This window comes from Narcine bancroftii, chromosome 1 (assembly GCF_036971445.1).
Source record: "Narcine bancroftii isolate sNarBan1 chromosome 1, sNarBan1.hap1, whole genome shotgun sequence".
In the NCBI taxonomy this organism is placed as follows: Eukaryota; Metazoa; Chordata; class Chondrichthyes; order Torpediniformes; family Narcinidae; genus Narcine; species Narcine bancroftii.
Genome location: NC_091469.1, coordinates 117,650,584 through 117,667,276, shown reverse-complemented (window position 1 = coordinate 117,667,276; position 16,693 = coordinate 117,650,584). Strand labels below are relative to the sequence as shown.

General features: G+C 37.0%; 2 protein-coding genes across 2 annotated transcripts in view; one reads left to right on the top strand and one right to left on the bottom strand.

Annotated features, from left to right (window-relative positions):
• The window catches only part of ptcd2 (pentatricopeptide repeat domain 2), a 56,233-nt gene extending 55,729 nt beyond the window's left edge, over positions 1–504 (bottom strand). The window contains exon 1 of the mRNA XM_069936794.1: positions 415–504. Coding sequence (XP_069792895.1) covers positions 415–487 — 73 coding nt within the window. The 5' untranslated portion in view covers positions 488–504. The remainder of the gene's footprint in view (positions 1–414) is intronic.
• A 164-nt stretch (positions 505–668) lies between these two features.
• mrps27 (mitochondrial ribosomal protein S27) overlaps positions 669–16,693 on the top strand; it is a 130,110-nt gene continuing 114,085 nt past the window's right edge. The window contains exon 1 of the mRNA XM_069936790.1: positions 669–775. Within this exon, the coding sequence (XP_069792891.1) occupies positions 712–775 (64 nt within the window). The 5' untranslated portion in view covers positions 669–711. The remainder of the gene's footprint in view (positions 776–16,693) is intronic.

The following is a 16,693-nucleotide window of genomic DNA, read 5'->3' as shown; positions in this document are numbered from 1 at the left end:
GTGCGTTTTCTTCCCACCTCGATTTTTCCATGCTCTTCTATTAATTGCTGTCTGTTGCAAGCCCCTGGGTCCAGACTGGTCTCTCTGTGAACCCCACCGAACCCGACACTCCCTCAACACAACTCGCGAACAATCCAGCCCTTGTTGTGAACGACCTCCTGCAGGACCCCTTTCACTCGAACCTCTGAGCATCAGTGAGCCCATTGAAGGTGTGGAAACGACCAGGCGAACGGGAGAAATTGATTGAAAGGCGCCTCGTGCTTTGCCCCCAACGATCTCGTTCGAAACGCATAATAAGCCAAAAGTTCAGCTCCTTCCCCTCAGACGGGGCACGCCGACGGTCTGCTTCACCTCCCGCCCAGCGCCACGGGGGCTCATCCCGCGGGCCCATGCCTTCTCCCGCCCGGTACTCACCGCAGCCCCGGAGGTTCTGCACGAGCCCACGGAGGCCACGCGCCGCCGTCACCACCGCCGCCGCCGCCATCATTCCGCGCGGACCATACCAACGGGATGTCCGCGGGGGGGGGGGGGGCTTTCCCATCGCCTTCCCCCAAACCTGATTTCGGGGGAGAAATTACGCGTTTCTCCCGCAGTTTGTATTTTTTCGTTAATGGAAGACGGGTTAATAATTGTAAATGCTTTTTTTAAAAAATTCACGTGGCTCATCTGCCGGTCGGGGTTGGGGGGGGGGAGGGGTTGGTACATTCTAAGATGGCGGCCTGGTTACGGCGATGCGTGCTCCTGAACAGGCTCGGGACAGCGGCCGAGCGGACAGGTACGGAGCCAAGTGGGGTTGAGTCCGGCCACTTGAGGGGGAGGGGGAGGTCACCGGCGAGGCCTCGGCTGGAGCGTCTTCTTGGCTGCAGTGAAGCCACACGGAGAGGCCACTGGAACCGGCCCGAGAGGGAGCTTGCAAGGGGTTGGAGCTGCTGAGTAGTTTTCCCCTCATCATGGTGCTTCTACTTCAACCACGGTGTCTGCGGCCTTTCGTCTTGTACCTGAGACGACCGAGGCTTCTCATTATCGGCACCAGGAAGAAGAGCAACGCACAATTTGCTGGGGGAACTCGTCTTGTCAATATGGGGCTGGATTGAGAGTCTCGAGGAGAGGGAGTTGGTGTGAGGACAGGACGGGACGGGAGAAGTAGGACTGGATGAGTGGACCAGGAAAAGGTGAAGGATGTTCGCTATACCGTGCCCTGCGGCTGCTCGGCCCGCTACACGGCCGATACCCTATCCCACCCCTCCAGAATCGTCGCCCAAAACAAATGAACTGGCCGCATGCACCTTTGGCGGACGCCCTAGTCGCCTGGGCTGGGGGCAAAGAATGGGGGAAAGTACGATATGCAGGCTTGAGTCGGTCCATACTAAACAGTTGCAATGCCACCCCAATGTCTACACAGGACATTAGGGTGGGGGAGGGGGGCAATGTTGAGTTGCAGCGGTGCTCCTAGGGCCAGTCTGCACACACCCACAAAGTCAGCATCGAGAAGAGGTTGAGGCACATGGTTTTTAGGGGTTCCATGCCAGTTATTTGGAATAGGTTTGCTAACTGCGAAGCCATGTTAAAGTTGCTGAAGCATGTCCAGGTCAGAGATGGACGAGAAGTGAATGTCCCCAAAAACTGAACCATGAACCATCTCTGCCAATCATGCCGGCATGTCTTCATTGAGGGTGGTGTGCACTCCCAGCAGAACACACGGTAACTCATCAATCCAATTGGGCCCAGGGAGTCGGGCTTTGGGGGAGGCGGGGGTGTATGGCCATCATTGAGAAAGGATGCTGTAGCCAGTTGGCCTGTGGAGGATTAAGAATAAGGCCAGATTCACTTTCTGTGCTTGACATTATATTGCAAACTGACCAATTTGAATGTTTGATTCAAAGATATAAGCAACGTTATTACGAGTTCGTGGACAGAGTACATAAAGCTTTGGCATGGCAATTGAAAAATGAACAAGCTTTAAGGATTATTAATGCTGTGAGGAGGGACAATTCAGTTACTTTTGAACCTCAGGAAATGAATGACCAATTTTTATCATTTTATCAGAAATTATATGCTTCTGAGGGAGTGCTTCTATTGAAGCATTTTTGTCAGAGTTAAATTTACCAATATTGAAGGAGGAGGATATGAGAAAATTGGATTCTCCTTTTACGGATTTAGAAATAAAGGATGTTATTCAACGTCTAATGGGAAGTCACCAGGAGATGATGGGTTCACTGTTGAATTTTATTAAGTTTTTTTTATGATGATCTGTCCTCTGTATTCATGGATGTTCTTAATCAGGTAACTCAGGAACGAGCTTTACCAGACTCGTGTTTGAGTGCAATAATAACAGTTATACCAAAAAAAGACAGAGACCCTTTGAAGGTTTCTTCTTATCGACCAATTGCTTTAAAAATAATAGTGAAATTATTAGTAAATACATTAGCAAAGTATTTACCACAATTAGTACATTCTGACCAGGCTGGTTTTATTAAAGATAGGTATGCTTCAGATAATATTCTTAGAGTGGTTTCATTGATCAATGCTTCACGTCAGCAACCCAACCTACCAATAGTAGTATCATTAGATGCTGAAAAAGCTTTTGATAGGGTCCAATGGAATTTTTAAAAGTTTTGGAGAAATATAAATTTGGACTCTTATTTATTGGTTGGGTGAAGGCATTATATAATAATCCTGTAGCAAGGGTGGCGACAAATGCTCAGACTTCTTCCTTTTTTAAATTAGCGTGTTCAACTCGTCAAAGTTGTCCTTTGTCTCCAGCCCTATTTGCGTTGGTCATTGAACCGTTAGCTTAGGCTATCAGGCAGAATGAGAATATTACAGATATAAGGATTGGACAGGATGAATACAAGATTAATTTATTTGCTGATGATGTTTTGATATATTTAACTAATCTGGATCAATCTTTAATTTATTTGCAAAATTATTTAGAATTATATGGTAACTTATCTGGATATAAAGTGAATTGGGATAAAAAATACTACCAATTTCTGAAGGAAATTACGATCAATCTAGACAAATTAGTAAATTTTGATGGACTGATAAAATTAAGAACTTGGGGATAATGATTATGTAAATTTTCAATCATTGTTTCATTTAAATTGTGTACCATTAATGAGAAAGATTAAAACAGATTTGATTAAATGGAAAGATTTACCTTTAATTTTAATAGGTCGAGTAAATTGTATAAAGATGAATATTTTTCTGCGAATTCAATATTTGTTTCAATCGATTCCTTGTTCTCTTCCGAAATCCTTTATTCAAGTTTTAAATAAAGTAGTACGAGAATTTTTATTGAAAGGAAAATTAGCAAGAGTAGTGATGCATAAATTGATCTGGCAGTATGCTTTGGGAAGTTTGCAATTACCTAATTTTTAAAATTATGAAGCAGCTCAATTAAGATTTATTAACTATAAAACCATTTAAGGGGCGGAAACAGGCCATGTTGGCCTTTCGAGTCTGCACCGCTTCACTGATTTTGTGCACCCTCTTCATGCATTGGTACCGGTAGATCTTCATTCCTTGGTGATGAAACAGATAAATTGCAGTGATAATGACACAAAATTTGTGAACAACCTTGTTCAGTTTTAGAAGATGGCAGAGAGGGGATGGAATTGATAGCAACTGAACAAAGTGAACTATGTCATTCATGTTTTACAGATTCTTTTCCCAAAATAGAACAGGCCAATAAACCTAGTTAATATCTTTCATTTAACTAACAGAAATACAAAACGTGTTAAAACTATGTAACCTAGCTCTTAAGTGGGCTTGGGTAGAATTAGCTGCGATATTGGAACATTATCCCCATCAGTTTGTATTTAAATGGAATACTGTCTTACTACAGAAATATAATGTACCAATTTTGAAACATTTATTAGAAATTTGGACTAAAAGGAATTTATTAATAGGATCAAAAGGTAGTTTATCAGTTTTTATATATATATATATATATGTATATCAAAATAAATGGATTCCTTTTTCATTGAATAATAGAGTTTTAGAAGATTGGTGGATTAAAGGAATAAAAAGATTGCAGGATTGTTTTGAAGAAGAGAAATTTGGGATTTTAGAGAATTCTCTGTTTATTATCAAATTAGGGCATTAGTGAAAGATAATTTTGGAAGAGAAATGAAAATTTCTAAGTTAACTAAATTTGAATTTATGGTTTCATATTTTTCAGATAAAGGTTTTATATTAAAAATGTATGCATTATCAAGATACAATGGTTAAAAAAATTTAGATACATCTAGGATTAAATGGGAGCAGGATTTAAATTGTGAAATTAGTCAGGTGGATTGGGAAAATAGGTGTTATGATGGGTTGACTTAATTAATGAAAGATATAGTATGGTTAATTATAATTTTTTGCATCAGTTATATTTAACCCCTGAAAAATTGAAAAGATATGGATTTAGTAATTCAGGTTTGTGTTTTAGGTGTGGATTATGTGTTGGAACATTTCTACCTTCTGTCTGGTTTTGTGATAAAGTTCATCCTTTTCTGGTTTAAAATTAGGATTTTTCTTCAAAATTTGTTTAAAATTCAATTTCCTTTAGATCCAAACATATTTGTTAGGTTATTTTACTCAGTTAGTGGACTTGGGATTGGATAAGTTTCAGACAGCGTTTATCCGTCTAACATTGACAGTTGCTCGTAAATGTATTGCTATGTCTTGGAAAGATGAAGCGGAGTTCAGTGTGATTCGATGGCATAGTGAGTTGAAGTCGTGTATCTATATGGAGAAAATAGCATATAATTTACATAATAATTATGATTTTTTTTGTTAAGATGTGGACACCATAATATGAAGAACATGAATATAGAAATACTGTAAATTACTGAATGTTTTTGTTTATTTTTAATGCTTCCCTTTAGGGATCTATTGTGGGAGGGGGGAGGGGATGGGTTTGTTTTACTGTTTTATTATTAGACTACTTATTCTGTAAAATTCTGTTTATTTTTATTGAAAAAAATACTAAATAAAATTTTTAAAAATTCAAAATGTAAAAAAAAAGTTGCTGAAGCATGTCCAGGTCAGAGATGGACGAGAAGTGAATGTCATCAAGAACTGAGAGAACCAAACCATAAGCCATCTCCGCCGATAATGTCGGCATGTCTTCCTTGAGGGTGGTGTGCACTCCCAGCAGAACACACAATAACTCATCAATCCAACTGAGCCCAGTGAGTCGGGCTTTGGTGGGGTGGGGGTGTATGGCCCTCATTGAGAAAGGATGCTGTAGCTAGTTGGTCTGCGGAGGATTTAAGAATAAGGCCAGATGCACTTTCTGTGCTGGACAGTTCCCAACAGAAGGTTTTCATGGCAGCCTCAGAATCTGGGAAACCAAATTCACCAGGGGTTGTGGGTGCTTGTGAGGGTGCATCATTGTTTTCCCTTTCAAAACGAGTATAGCAGGCACTGATTTCATCCAGAAGAGATATTTCACAGTTTACGAAACCTTGTCATTACCTTTATAGGATGTGATAGTGTGCAAGCCCTTCTGCAGCTGCTGAGTGTCCACCGTGTGTGTGAAGAGTGGGAATTTTCAAAATATCTCTGAAAGAGGACCAAGGCTTCATTAAAATAATAAGAAATGGAATATCATAGCAAGTCTGTGAGACCTATACATAAAAAAACCTGCCACAATTTATCTCCTATAAAACATATCTATATATAATATAAAATATAATCTGTCACAATGAACAGAGAAACCTTAGGGTGAAAATCCATCAAAGCCTACAAATATTTGTTAAGGCCACACTTAAGAGTATTGTATTCGGTTCTGGTCACGTCATAGGAAGAATGCGGAAGCTATGGAGAGGGTGCAGAGGAGATGTACCAGGGTGTTGCCTGGATTGGAAAACAAATCTTATGAGGCAAGGTTAGTGGAACTGGGACTTTTCTCTTTGGACTGTAGAAGGATGAGAGGAGACTTGCTAGAGGTCTACAAAATTATGAGAGGCACAGAGAAGGTGGACAGCCAGCACCTGTTTCCCAGGGAAGGATGAGCAAACACCAGAGGATCTATGTACAAAGCAAAGGGAGGGAAGTTTAAGAGAGACATTGGGGGTAAGTTTTTTATGCAGAGAGTTGTGGGTATCTGCTATGCCTTGCTAGGGATGGTGGTGGAGGCTGAAATATTAGGGGCATTTAAGAGACTCTTAGACACATGAATAAAAAAGAGGGTTAGGGGGTAGGGTGGGTTTAGTACTTTGTTTAAAAGGAATATATGGATCAGCACAACATTGAGGGCCGAAGGGCCTATACTGTCCTCTCGTGCTCTATGTTCTATTACAGAAGCATTTGAGTACACAAATAGAGGCATCTTTGTCCAATTACGTGGAGCCCATTGAGACTGCATCCAGAAGCTTTTGTGCAGATCCAGTCTGCTTAATGAGGGATATATTTGCACTTGATAGAATTCACCTGATTAATTCCTGAGATCATATTTTTCATATAAGGAAAGAGCAATTCAAACCTTGAGTTTTGAAGAATGACATGATCTCATTGAAACATATGGAGCTTGAAAGGATAGATGTAGAATTGATGCTGGACATTAAAAAAAACCATATGCTGGAAATCTAAAATATAAACAAAATACGGTATATTGGAAGTGCTCAGCAGGAGATAGCAGCAGCTATTAACCCTTTGCAGTCTGGCAAAAGGATGGATTCCCAGCGCAGTTCGATAAATCTTTTTCTCACTTGCTGATACCTTATTTGGACTCTGTCTTTGCTCGATCTTCAATTAGTGGAGTTGCCACAAACCTTTTATGCTGCTTCCATTTCCCTTATTCTTAAAAAGAATAAGGATACCTTAGACTGTTCCTTTGACAGACCAATTTCCCTTCTAAGTTTTGATGCCAATATTCAGTCTAAGATCCTGGCCTCTAGGTTAGAGAATTTTATGCCTCTTATTATTTCTGAGGATCAAACGGGATTCGTTAAAAAACATTACTCTCAATTCAATATTCAATGACCTTTAGGTATTCTTCACTCTCCCACAGTTTTGTCCTCGGAATGTATTATCTCCTTAGATGCCGAATGTGGAATGGGAATATTTATTTTGTGTGCTAGAGAAATTTAACCAAGGTTCTTGATTTATTAATTGGATTAAACTGATGCATCTATCCCCTAAAGCTTCAATTTTTTCTAATTCAATTAAATCCAAACCCTTTAAACTTCATCGTGGAACCAGACAGGGTGCCCTTTCAGCCCTCTTCTATTTAATTTGGCTTTGGGACCATTACTGGTCATTTTTCAGTAATCAGTGGAGATCTCTGGAATCTCTGCAGCTGGAAATACTCATGATGTTCTTCTGCTATACATATCTAATCCTGACCATTCAATTCCACATATTTTGCTACTTCTCAGTCAATTTGGTCAGTTTTCAGGTAAATTAAACCTACAGAAGAGTGAATTATTTATTTTGAACTCTTCCTATTAAAACGTTTAATAATTTGTTTAAAGAAAATTTCCTTGCCTTACTGAATCATGTTAAGAAGCCCCTATCTGCGTGATCTCCTCTTTCGATGACTTTAATTGGACGTGTTAATATCATCAAAATGAATATTTTGCCAAAATTCTTGTGTATTTTTTGAGCTATACTGGTTTTTGTTCCTAAATCCTTTTTTGATTCATTAGATTCCCTCATCTTTTGTTTTGAAAAACAAGCGCCCTGCCTCAAAAAAAAATGGAGGTTTGGCATTACTTAATTTTAGATTTTATTTCTGGACTGTTAATATTCGATATATTACTATTTGAATTCATCATAATGCATACCAAGGTGCTTCAAGATGGATTGACCAAGAGATTGTCTATTAAAAGGCATTTTCACCTTTTGATACTTGGAGCACCCTTGCCTTTTTTGGCTTCCAAGTTAACTAATAATTTAGTAGTCAGGCACACTTTGAGAATTTGGTTTCAATTTAGAAAACATTTTGGTTACCATAGGTTTTTAATTTATTAGACCTATATATGTAACTCCTTTTTTTTAACCTTCGTTCCAAGATATTGGTTATACTCAATGACTAAGTTTGGGTATCCAATCTTTTCTAGATCTATATATTGACAAAAATTTTGCTTATTTTGAACAACTATCTATTAAATTTAAAATATCTAAACATCACTTTTTTTATTATATACTGGTTAGGAACTTCTTAAATTCTTTAACGTTGAAGCTTCTCCAGGACTTGAATCTTAACCTTATTTGGGAAGTATATAATTTTAAACCTAATCATAAAGGATTGTTTTCTGCTCTTTGTAAATTACTTTTAAGATCTAGGGATAGTTCGCTGGGTGGTATTAAGAAAATATGGGAACAAAACTTTCAACAATCATATACCGAAACTACATGGGATTCCATTTTGAAACATTTTCACTCATAACCATATACAGCACAGAACAGGCCAGTTTGGCCCTACTAGTCCATGCCGGAACAAATCCCCACCAGAGCCTATTTCCGTAGATGTAAGTGAAGAAAGCAGTTAACACATTAAAATATTAAGGTATTAAGACGTATACACTGAAGGTCTACAGCACCCTATCCACATTTGTACTGGGAGTTCAGGAGCTTGATGGCTTGGTGGATAAAGCTGTTTCCACTCTGGACGCAAGGGGCTGAGTGCTACAGTACCTCCTGCCAGTTGGCAGGAGGAAGAACAGTTTACATGCAGGATGTGTGGAGTCTTTCACAATGTTTATTACTTTCTGTCTGCATCAAGTGTAGTAGAGGTCCTTCGTGCTAGGAAGAGGTTCCCCAATGGTTTTTTCTGCTGACTTCACTATCCCCTGCAGGGTCTTGTGGTCTAAGGTGGTACAGATTCCAAACCAGGTGGTGATACAGTTGCACAGGATGCTGTCAATACATTCTCTGTAGAATGTAGTGAGGACGGAGGGTGGGAGATGGACTTTTCTCAGCCTTCGCATCTTCTCTTTGTGCTAGGCATTCATTAATTCAATTTAAAGTAGTCCATTGGGCACACTTTTCCAAGGTTCAGTTAGCTAAATTTTATCTCAACATCTCTTTAAAATAAGTGAGGAAGGTACTTTGTATCATATGTTTTTGGCTTTGTTCTCTCTAATTTCTGGCAAGGGGTATTTGGTACTTTATTGTTAGTTCTTAATATTAATGATACCTAGCCATTTTGTTGCTATTTTTGGAGTGTGTGGGCCAATGAATTTAATATTGACTTTTTCACAATCCCATGTAGTAGCTTTTGTTTCCCTCATTACTAGAAGGACCATTTTGTTGAGATGGTTGTCAGATGTGATGGCACATCTATCTCTTTTTTTTATATTTTTTTTATTTTTCACACTGTTAACCATATCAACCAAAATATATACAAACATTTCTCATTAAATATACTCAGTGGCATTTTCTCCCTTTTTTTTCCCTTCCCCTCCCTCCCCTCTTCCCACCCCCCTCCAAAACCCATAAATATTCAACATATACAATACAATAAAACCATATCTTCACACAAAGGAAAATAAACAAGAAAAATGTGTCATCTATTTGTTACACACTGAATCTAGTCATTTTGTCTTCTTATCATTTTAGGGGATGGAGGTCTGAGGCAAGCTCTCTCTGTTATGTTCCATGTATGGTTCCCACATTTGTTCAAACAATGTGACTTTATTTTTTAAATTACATGTTTTTTTTCCAATGGAATACACTTACTCATTTCCATGTACCATTGCTGTGTTCTCATGCTCTCTTCCATTTTCCAAGTTGACATTATACATTCTTTTGCTACTGCTAAGGCTATCATAATGAATCTTTTTTGCGCTTTATCCAATTTGAGACCTAATTCTTTACTTCTTATGTTACTTAAAAGAAAGATCTCTAGATTTTTTGTGATTTTATTTAATATCTGATTTAGTTCTGCCCAAATTGCATGTACTGTTGTTCCTATTTCCTTCTTACAGCAAAAACATCTATCTGATAATGTTGAAGTGATATATACCTTGTGTTTATTGTATTCTTCATAGTTCCAGAACATAACTTTTCCCATACTTCATTTTTTATCTTTTTTTTTTAACTTTATTTAAAATTTTATGACATGAATAAAATAAAAATTACATTTAAAGAAATAATAAAAAAAATAAGATAATAAAAATTAGAATACTACATCATTAAACTACACAAATTAACCCCCCCAATAATTATAACACAACATTAATCATCTAATTTAAAATTAGTCCAACCCTTCCCCCCAGAATAAAGAGTGAAGAATTAATTAACAATGTTGTAAATAAAATAGAAAAAACCCCACTTACAAAAAAAAGATAAAACTCAACAACAAAAAAATTTACTAACAACAAAAAAATATCAATACTAAAATAATACCCTTAAACATATTTAAATCAAACATAATACATGTATTTAACAAATGAAATCCACTTTAAAACTAAGTTCAAATATTAAAATCATATATAAACCACATATCTGTTATACAAAAAAATCAGAATTAATAATACATAAATACAGAATTTCCATTAATACCAAGTTTCTTTTATAATTCATCGAGAGAACAAAAACATCCCTTAGAAAAACAATCAGATAAACTTTTTATTCCCTTCCCCTCCCCTTATATAAAAAAAAGAAAAAAAAGTTCAAACTCTTATAAAATTCTCCATATTCTTCATTTATAACATCTTCAAAATTCTCTATCGAAATTAACTTAATTTTATTAAACTCTTCTCCCTCAATGTATTTATACTTAATTTTCTTCTTTTTCTTCTTATCACCTTTCCCCTCATCTAATTCAACATCCTCAATTTTTGACTTATTATCTTCTGTGACATCATCCTCTTAAAAAAGAAAGAAAAAAGAGAAGAAAAAAAAGACCCCCCCAAAAAAAAGAAAAAAAAGGAGATAAAAAAACCTCCTAATTCCCTCTCAATTACAATCAGAAAACAAAAAGAGTTTTAAAAAAAATATATTTATTTAAAAAAAATTAAAAAAAAAACCTTCACTTCTTAACCCAAAAATTAAAAAGAAAAAAAAACAGGTCGGAGGTCACAACTACCTCCTCCTGTTTAAACCGCCCAAAGCGGAACTCCCCCAAAATATTGGGTGTGAGATAACTCACAGGTAGCTGATGACTTCAGGAAACTAGTGCCCACCCAGTTCCCTCTCCTAACTCCCATTTCATTAAACTATCATCATTATTTAAACTATTTAAACTCTTCTCAAAAAAAAAAGATAAAAGGTTTATTTTTTTAAATCAACGTTACCACTTCGGTCACCATTGCTTCCATTTCTTTTAAAAAACTGGATCCCACCTTACATCTCTACTCTCTTTGGACACCTTAAAGGACTACATCGTTCCTGAAACTGCATGATTGGTAGAGACTGAGCAAAGTCCATAACCTCTTTAGGATTGTCAAAGAACTTTGGCTGATTTCCATCCTAAAAAATCTTCAGTACCGCAGAATACCTGAATGTTGCCTTATGTCTTTTTTTCCACAACCGTTCTTTCACAGAATTAAATTCGCGTCGTTGAAACATAATTTCTTGACTCAAATCTTGATAGAAGAAAACAGGATTATTCTGAACCATCAAAGGAGATCTATTTTGCTGGGCATTTCTAGTAACCGTACGTAAAATTGTCTCTCTGTCACAATAGTTCAAACAACGAATCAAAACAGATCTTGGATTCTGTCCTGAAAAAGATTTTCTTCTTAAAACTCTATAAGCACGTTCCAGTATTAAACCTTCAGGGAATTTATCCTGTCCTAACACTCGTGGAATCCATTCAGTAAAAAAATTTCTTGCATCTGGTCCTTCTATGCCTTCTGGCAAACCAACAATTTTCACGTTGTTCCGTCTAGATTGATTCTCCAAATAATCAACCTTTTTTGCTAAATTTTTATTTTGGATCTGCAATGTTTCAATTATTCTATTTTCATCTTGCAGTTGATCCTGTGCATCGACTAAACCTTGATCACACATTTCAAATCTTTCAATGGTTTCAAGCTTAAAAGCTCCATTAATGACTTCCGCCATCGCATTAATCTTGGAAATAAACAGGTTCACAAAATTAGCTAAGTGACTCGATACAGAATATATCTTATCTTCAAGATCCTTAACAGACATTTCAACAGAAGTAGATTCAGGCATAATGGGGTCTTGCTGTTCCTTAGAGACCACGGGATCTTCTGTCCCTTCCCTTAATTTAGTATCTTTTCTAGCAGTTTGACTTCGTATAAAAATCCCTCGCAAAGTCCCCCCAGCAATGCCAGGAGACTGAAGATCAGAGTTATCTTTAAGCCAAATCTCTTTAATCATATTCACTGAATCGATGTCTGGAAAAACCGTTGTAATTGAAGATGTATTTTGCAGCGCCACCACTGTAGCAGTCGAATGACAGCTCTTTAACTCTCCAGCTGGTGGCTTCCCAGCTGATTCAACTGTCAAAGACTGAGTAACAGCACTCACAGTGGCTGTTGTGTGAAATACTAGCACCCGTCCAGCTCCTTGGTCCGAAAGCTGTTGAATGCGACCTTCAAAGAGCCTCACTGGCTTAAAACAGAGCTTCAATGCCGAACTCTGCACGTCCTCCTCTGGATCCATTCTAAGCTGAGTCCTGGCTTCTTGTAAACAAGTAGGCTCAGACAATTTTGGAAAATGTAGTTTTTTAACAGTCTGTTGATGTTTTCTTTTACCTCTTTTTTTGCATATAAACCATTAGGCACTAATCCAACACCTCTTATTATTTATAAACTTTTAAAAGAACTTTAACGGGCACTTAAAGACAAAACAATAAATCAGAGTCAGGAGAGGTCTGGAAGGCACGTCTGTTCCCTACGCCATCTTGCCACGCCCCCCTCATTTTTTATCTTTATGTTTAAATCCTTTTCCCACTTTTGTTTAGGTTTATAGTTTATTTCATCATTTTCCTTATCTTGCAGCTTAATGTATATGTTTGTTATAAATCTTTTAATTATCATTGTGTCTGTAATCACATATTCAAAGCAGCTTCCTTCAAGTAATCTCAATCTGTTTCCAAATTTATCCTTTAAATAAGCTTTCAGTTGATGATATGCAAGCATTGTACCATGAGTTATTCCATATTTGTACTTCAACTGTTCAAATGTTAATAAATTATTTCCCAAAAAACAATTTTCTATTCTTTTGATTCTTTTTCTCTCCCATTCTCTAAAGGAAAGGTTATCTATTGTAAAAGGGATTAGTGGATTTTGGTATTTGGTAATTCATTTTTTTCCTTTCTAAGTGGATCTTCTTTCTTGTATATATTTTATATGTTTTATATTGCACCAACTTTTCATCCCACTTATAAAGTATATGTTCTGGTACCTTCTCCCCTGTTTTATTTAATTCTATTTTAGTCCAGTCTGGTTTTTTCCTTGTCTGGTAAAAATCTGATAAATACCTTAATTGTGTGGCTCTATAATAATTTCTAAAGTTTGGTAACTGCAAACCACCTTGGTTATACCTCTCTGTTAATTTATCTAAGGCTATCCTCGGTTTCCCCCCTTTCCACAAGAATTTCCTTATTATTTCTTTAGTTCATTAAAGAATTTCTCTGTTAAAAGAATTGGTAATGATTGAAATAAGTATTGTATCCTTGGGAACACGTTCATTTTAAATGCAGTTTACCCTCCCTATCAACGTTGGCGTTAATTTTTTCCAATGTTCTAAGTCTTCCTGCAATTTCTTTATTAGTGGCTGATAATTTAGTTTGTACAAGTGGCTTATTTATTATCTAACCTGATACCTAGGTATCAGATTGCTTGTTCTTACCATTTAAATTGTGATTCTTTTTTAAATTCTGTATAATCCGCATTACTCATTGGCGTCACTTCACTTTTCTTTGCGTTGATTTTGTACCCCAATATTTCTCCATATTCCTTCAATTTCTTATGTAATTCCTTTATTGATATCTCTGGTTCTGTTAGGTATACTATGATGTCATCTGCAAATAAGTTGATTTTATACTCCTTCTCCTTTATTTTTAGCCCTTTTATTTTCTATTCTTATCAGTTCTGCCAAAGGTTCTGTTTCTAAGGTGAACAATGAGGGGGATAATAGACATCCCTGTCTAGTTGATTCGATACATATCCATTTACTGCTACCTTTGCCAACAGTCCATTAAACAATCCTTTAATCCATTTTATATATTTTTCTGGTAGATTGAACCTCTGTAATACTTTGAATAAATAATTCCATTCTACTCTGTCAAATGCTTTTTCTGCATCTAAAGCCACAGCCACTGTTGGCTTCTTATTTGCTTGAACTGCATGAATTGGATTAATAACTTTACAGACACTATCCGCTGTTTGTCTTTTCTTAATAAATCCAGTTTGATCTTGTTTTACTATTTTTGGTACACAATCGGCCAATCTGTTTGCTAATAATTTTGCTATTATCTTATAATCTGAATTAAGTAGAGATATTGGTCTTTATGATGCTGGTGTTAGTGGATCCTTCCCCATCTTTGGTATTACTGTAATTATTGCTGTTTTACATGAATCTGGCAAGTTTTGTGTTTCTTCTATCTGATTCATTACTTCCAGGAGAGGAGGAATTAATAACTCTTTAAATGTTTTACAGAATTCTATTGGGAATCCATCTTCTCCAGGCATTTTATTGTTCTGCAGCTTTTTTAATATATCCTGTACTTCCTCTATTTCAAATGGTTTTATTAGTTTGTTTTGTTCCTCTTGCAATTTTGGCAGTTCAATTTTAGCTAAAAATTCCTTTATTTTATCATCTTTCCCCTCGTTCTCAGTGTAGTATAATCGTTCATAAAATTCCTTAAAGTTTTCATTAATCTCTGTTGGGTTACATGTAATTTGTTTGACCTTTTTCCTGGCACATCTATCTCTAGAAAAAATTAGGAGTTCTACTACAATGGATCTTAACTTTCTTATCTTTTGGGGTCCTTTTCTCAATTACTTTAAAAACGTAGATTAATCATTTTTGGCCTTTTTTTCATGACCCCATAGTTATTAGTAGTGGACTTCTTAAACTTTGCCAGTAGCTCTGGGGTTTGATCCTTAGTTTAGTAATTTGTATTTTTTTCTCTTTCCTTTTTTTCCCCATTTAATAACAGGGTTCATTTGTATCTTGTTCATTGTTATTTGATACTTGTAACTTGATATTAATTTACTTTACTATTAGCATAGTACCTTTTTTTTTGCATATGTTAAAATCAATAAAAAGATTGAAAAAGGAGGAAATGCTCAGCAAGTCAGGCCTGTTGCAAGGGAAAGACAGCAAATATTTCAGGTCAAAGATCCTTTGTCAGAATTTGGAAGGAGATAAAAGAAGCTTGTTGAGCTACTCTGTCCTGCTGATTTCTTTAAGCTTGCTCTGTTTCTCTTCATCTACACTGTACTCTTGTGGTATCATTGAAACACATTAGCTTTCAGAGCCCCCAAATAGTCTGGCAAATTGCTGCCATTTCTTGAAACCATTCATTGCCTCTGTTAGACTAAGGTTCTATCTGTCATGGGTGAGCTATATTTTCTTATCAGTGTAAATATATTTCTGAATTATTTTGTAACAACGGAAGAGTATCCTATCGAGTTGATGCCAATTGTCAAAGCATTCTTGTCAATCCCATTCCCCTATTTCCATGATGAGATTTGGTGTGTACAATTTGGATTTGGTGTCTGACAAGAACTGAACAACACTGGGGAGAGCGACCATATAGGAATCAACATTACTATAAATATATTTCAGAGTGAGTGGGTTCAGCTTTCCATCCCCGTAAGATGTACAAACATTGCTACATTTCAGCTGGATAGGTGTGACCTGATTCCCGATTTCCAAACCCAAACAAACTTGACAGTTAACTTGGAGAAATAAGAGTGTTGGGTTAATTCCCATACTCCTGAAAAAAATAAGTGGGGACAAATTTAAGTAGGTTGTTTATCAAGAATTTTGGTTGACTATTAGCCAGCAATTAATTTGCCATCATTGTTAATTTGTTTATCTCTTTTCTTTCTCTGTCTGATTTTTTTTCCTGCTTTGTCCAAATTTTCCCCAGTGTTTTGTCTGAATTTTGGAGGGCAGTTGCCCCCCGCCCCCTGAGTCATACGCCCTTGATCGGAGAAGCGTTGTGTCTCCACTCTCTTGGGTCTACACCAGTGACTGCTGCCATTACTGCAGGTCAGGTAGATGTGTATGTAGTAGCTACAATGAGCATTTGTATTCGGTCCTGAGGGAATTTGTTGGAGGCCAAAACTCTTGATGGATCATTTCTGAAATTTCTAACCAATATCCTTAATTTGAAACATAATCAAGCCGGTAAGAAATCAGTAACCTATCACAAGAAAGAGTGATGCAAAATATAATACTTTGTGACTGGCCCATCAAATGTTCACAGAGATGTTTTATAGCGACTCACATGTTTGCAACGGCAAAATGGCCCCGCTTGTCACGAGCAGTGGGCAGGGTAGCCGTGGCAAGTATGGTGTCGCGAGTCCATCTCTTCTGGTCCAGACCAGAAGGTCGCATACATGTTTGCGTCATTGGGACGCAAGCGCCAGGACCAAGGACGGGCTTAAAGGCTGCAGCGTGCAATTTAAAATAAACCAGTTGTGATAATTGAGCTCACAGCCTGTTGTCTCAGTCTCTTCGCTACGCTCGCTCAAAGCATGCCACTTTTATGTTTTCCCAACCTTTATTAGAAGATTATTTTTCCCTTTAAAATATCTGACGC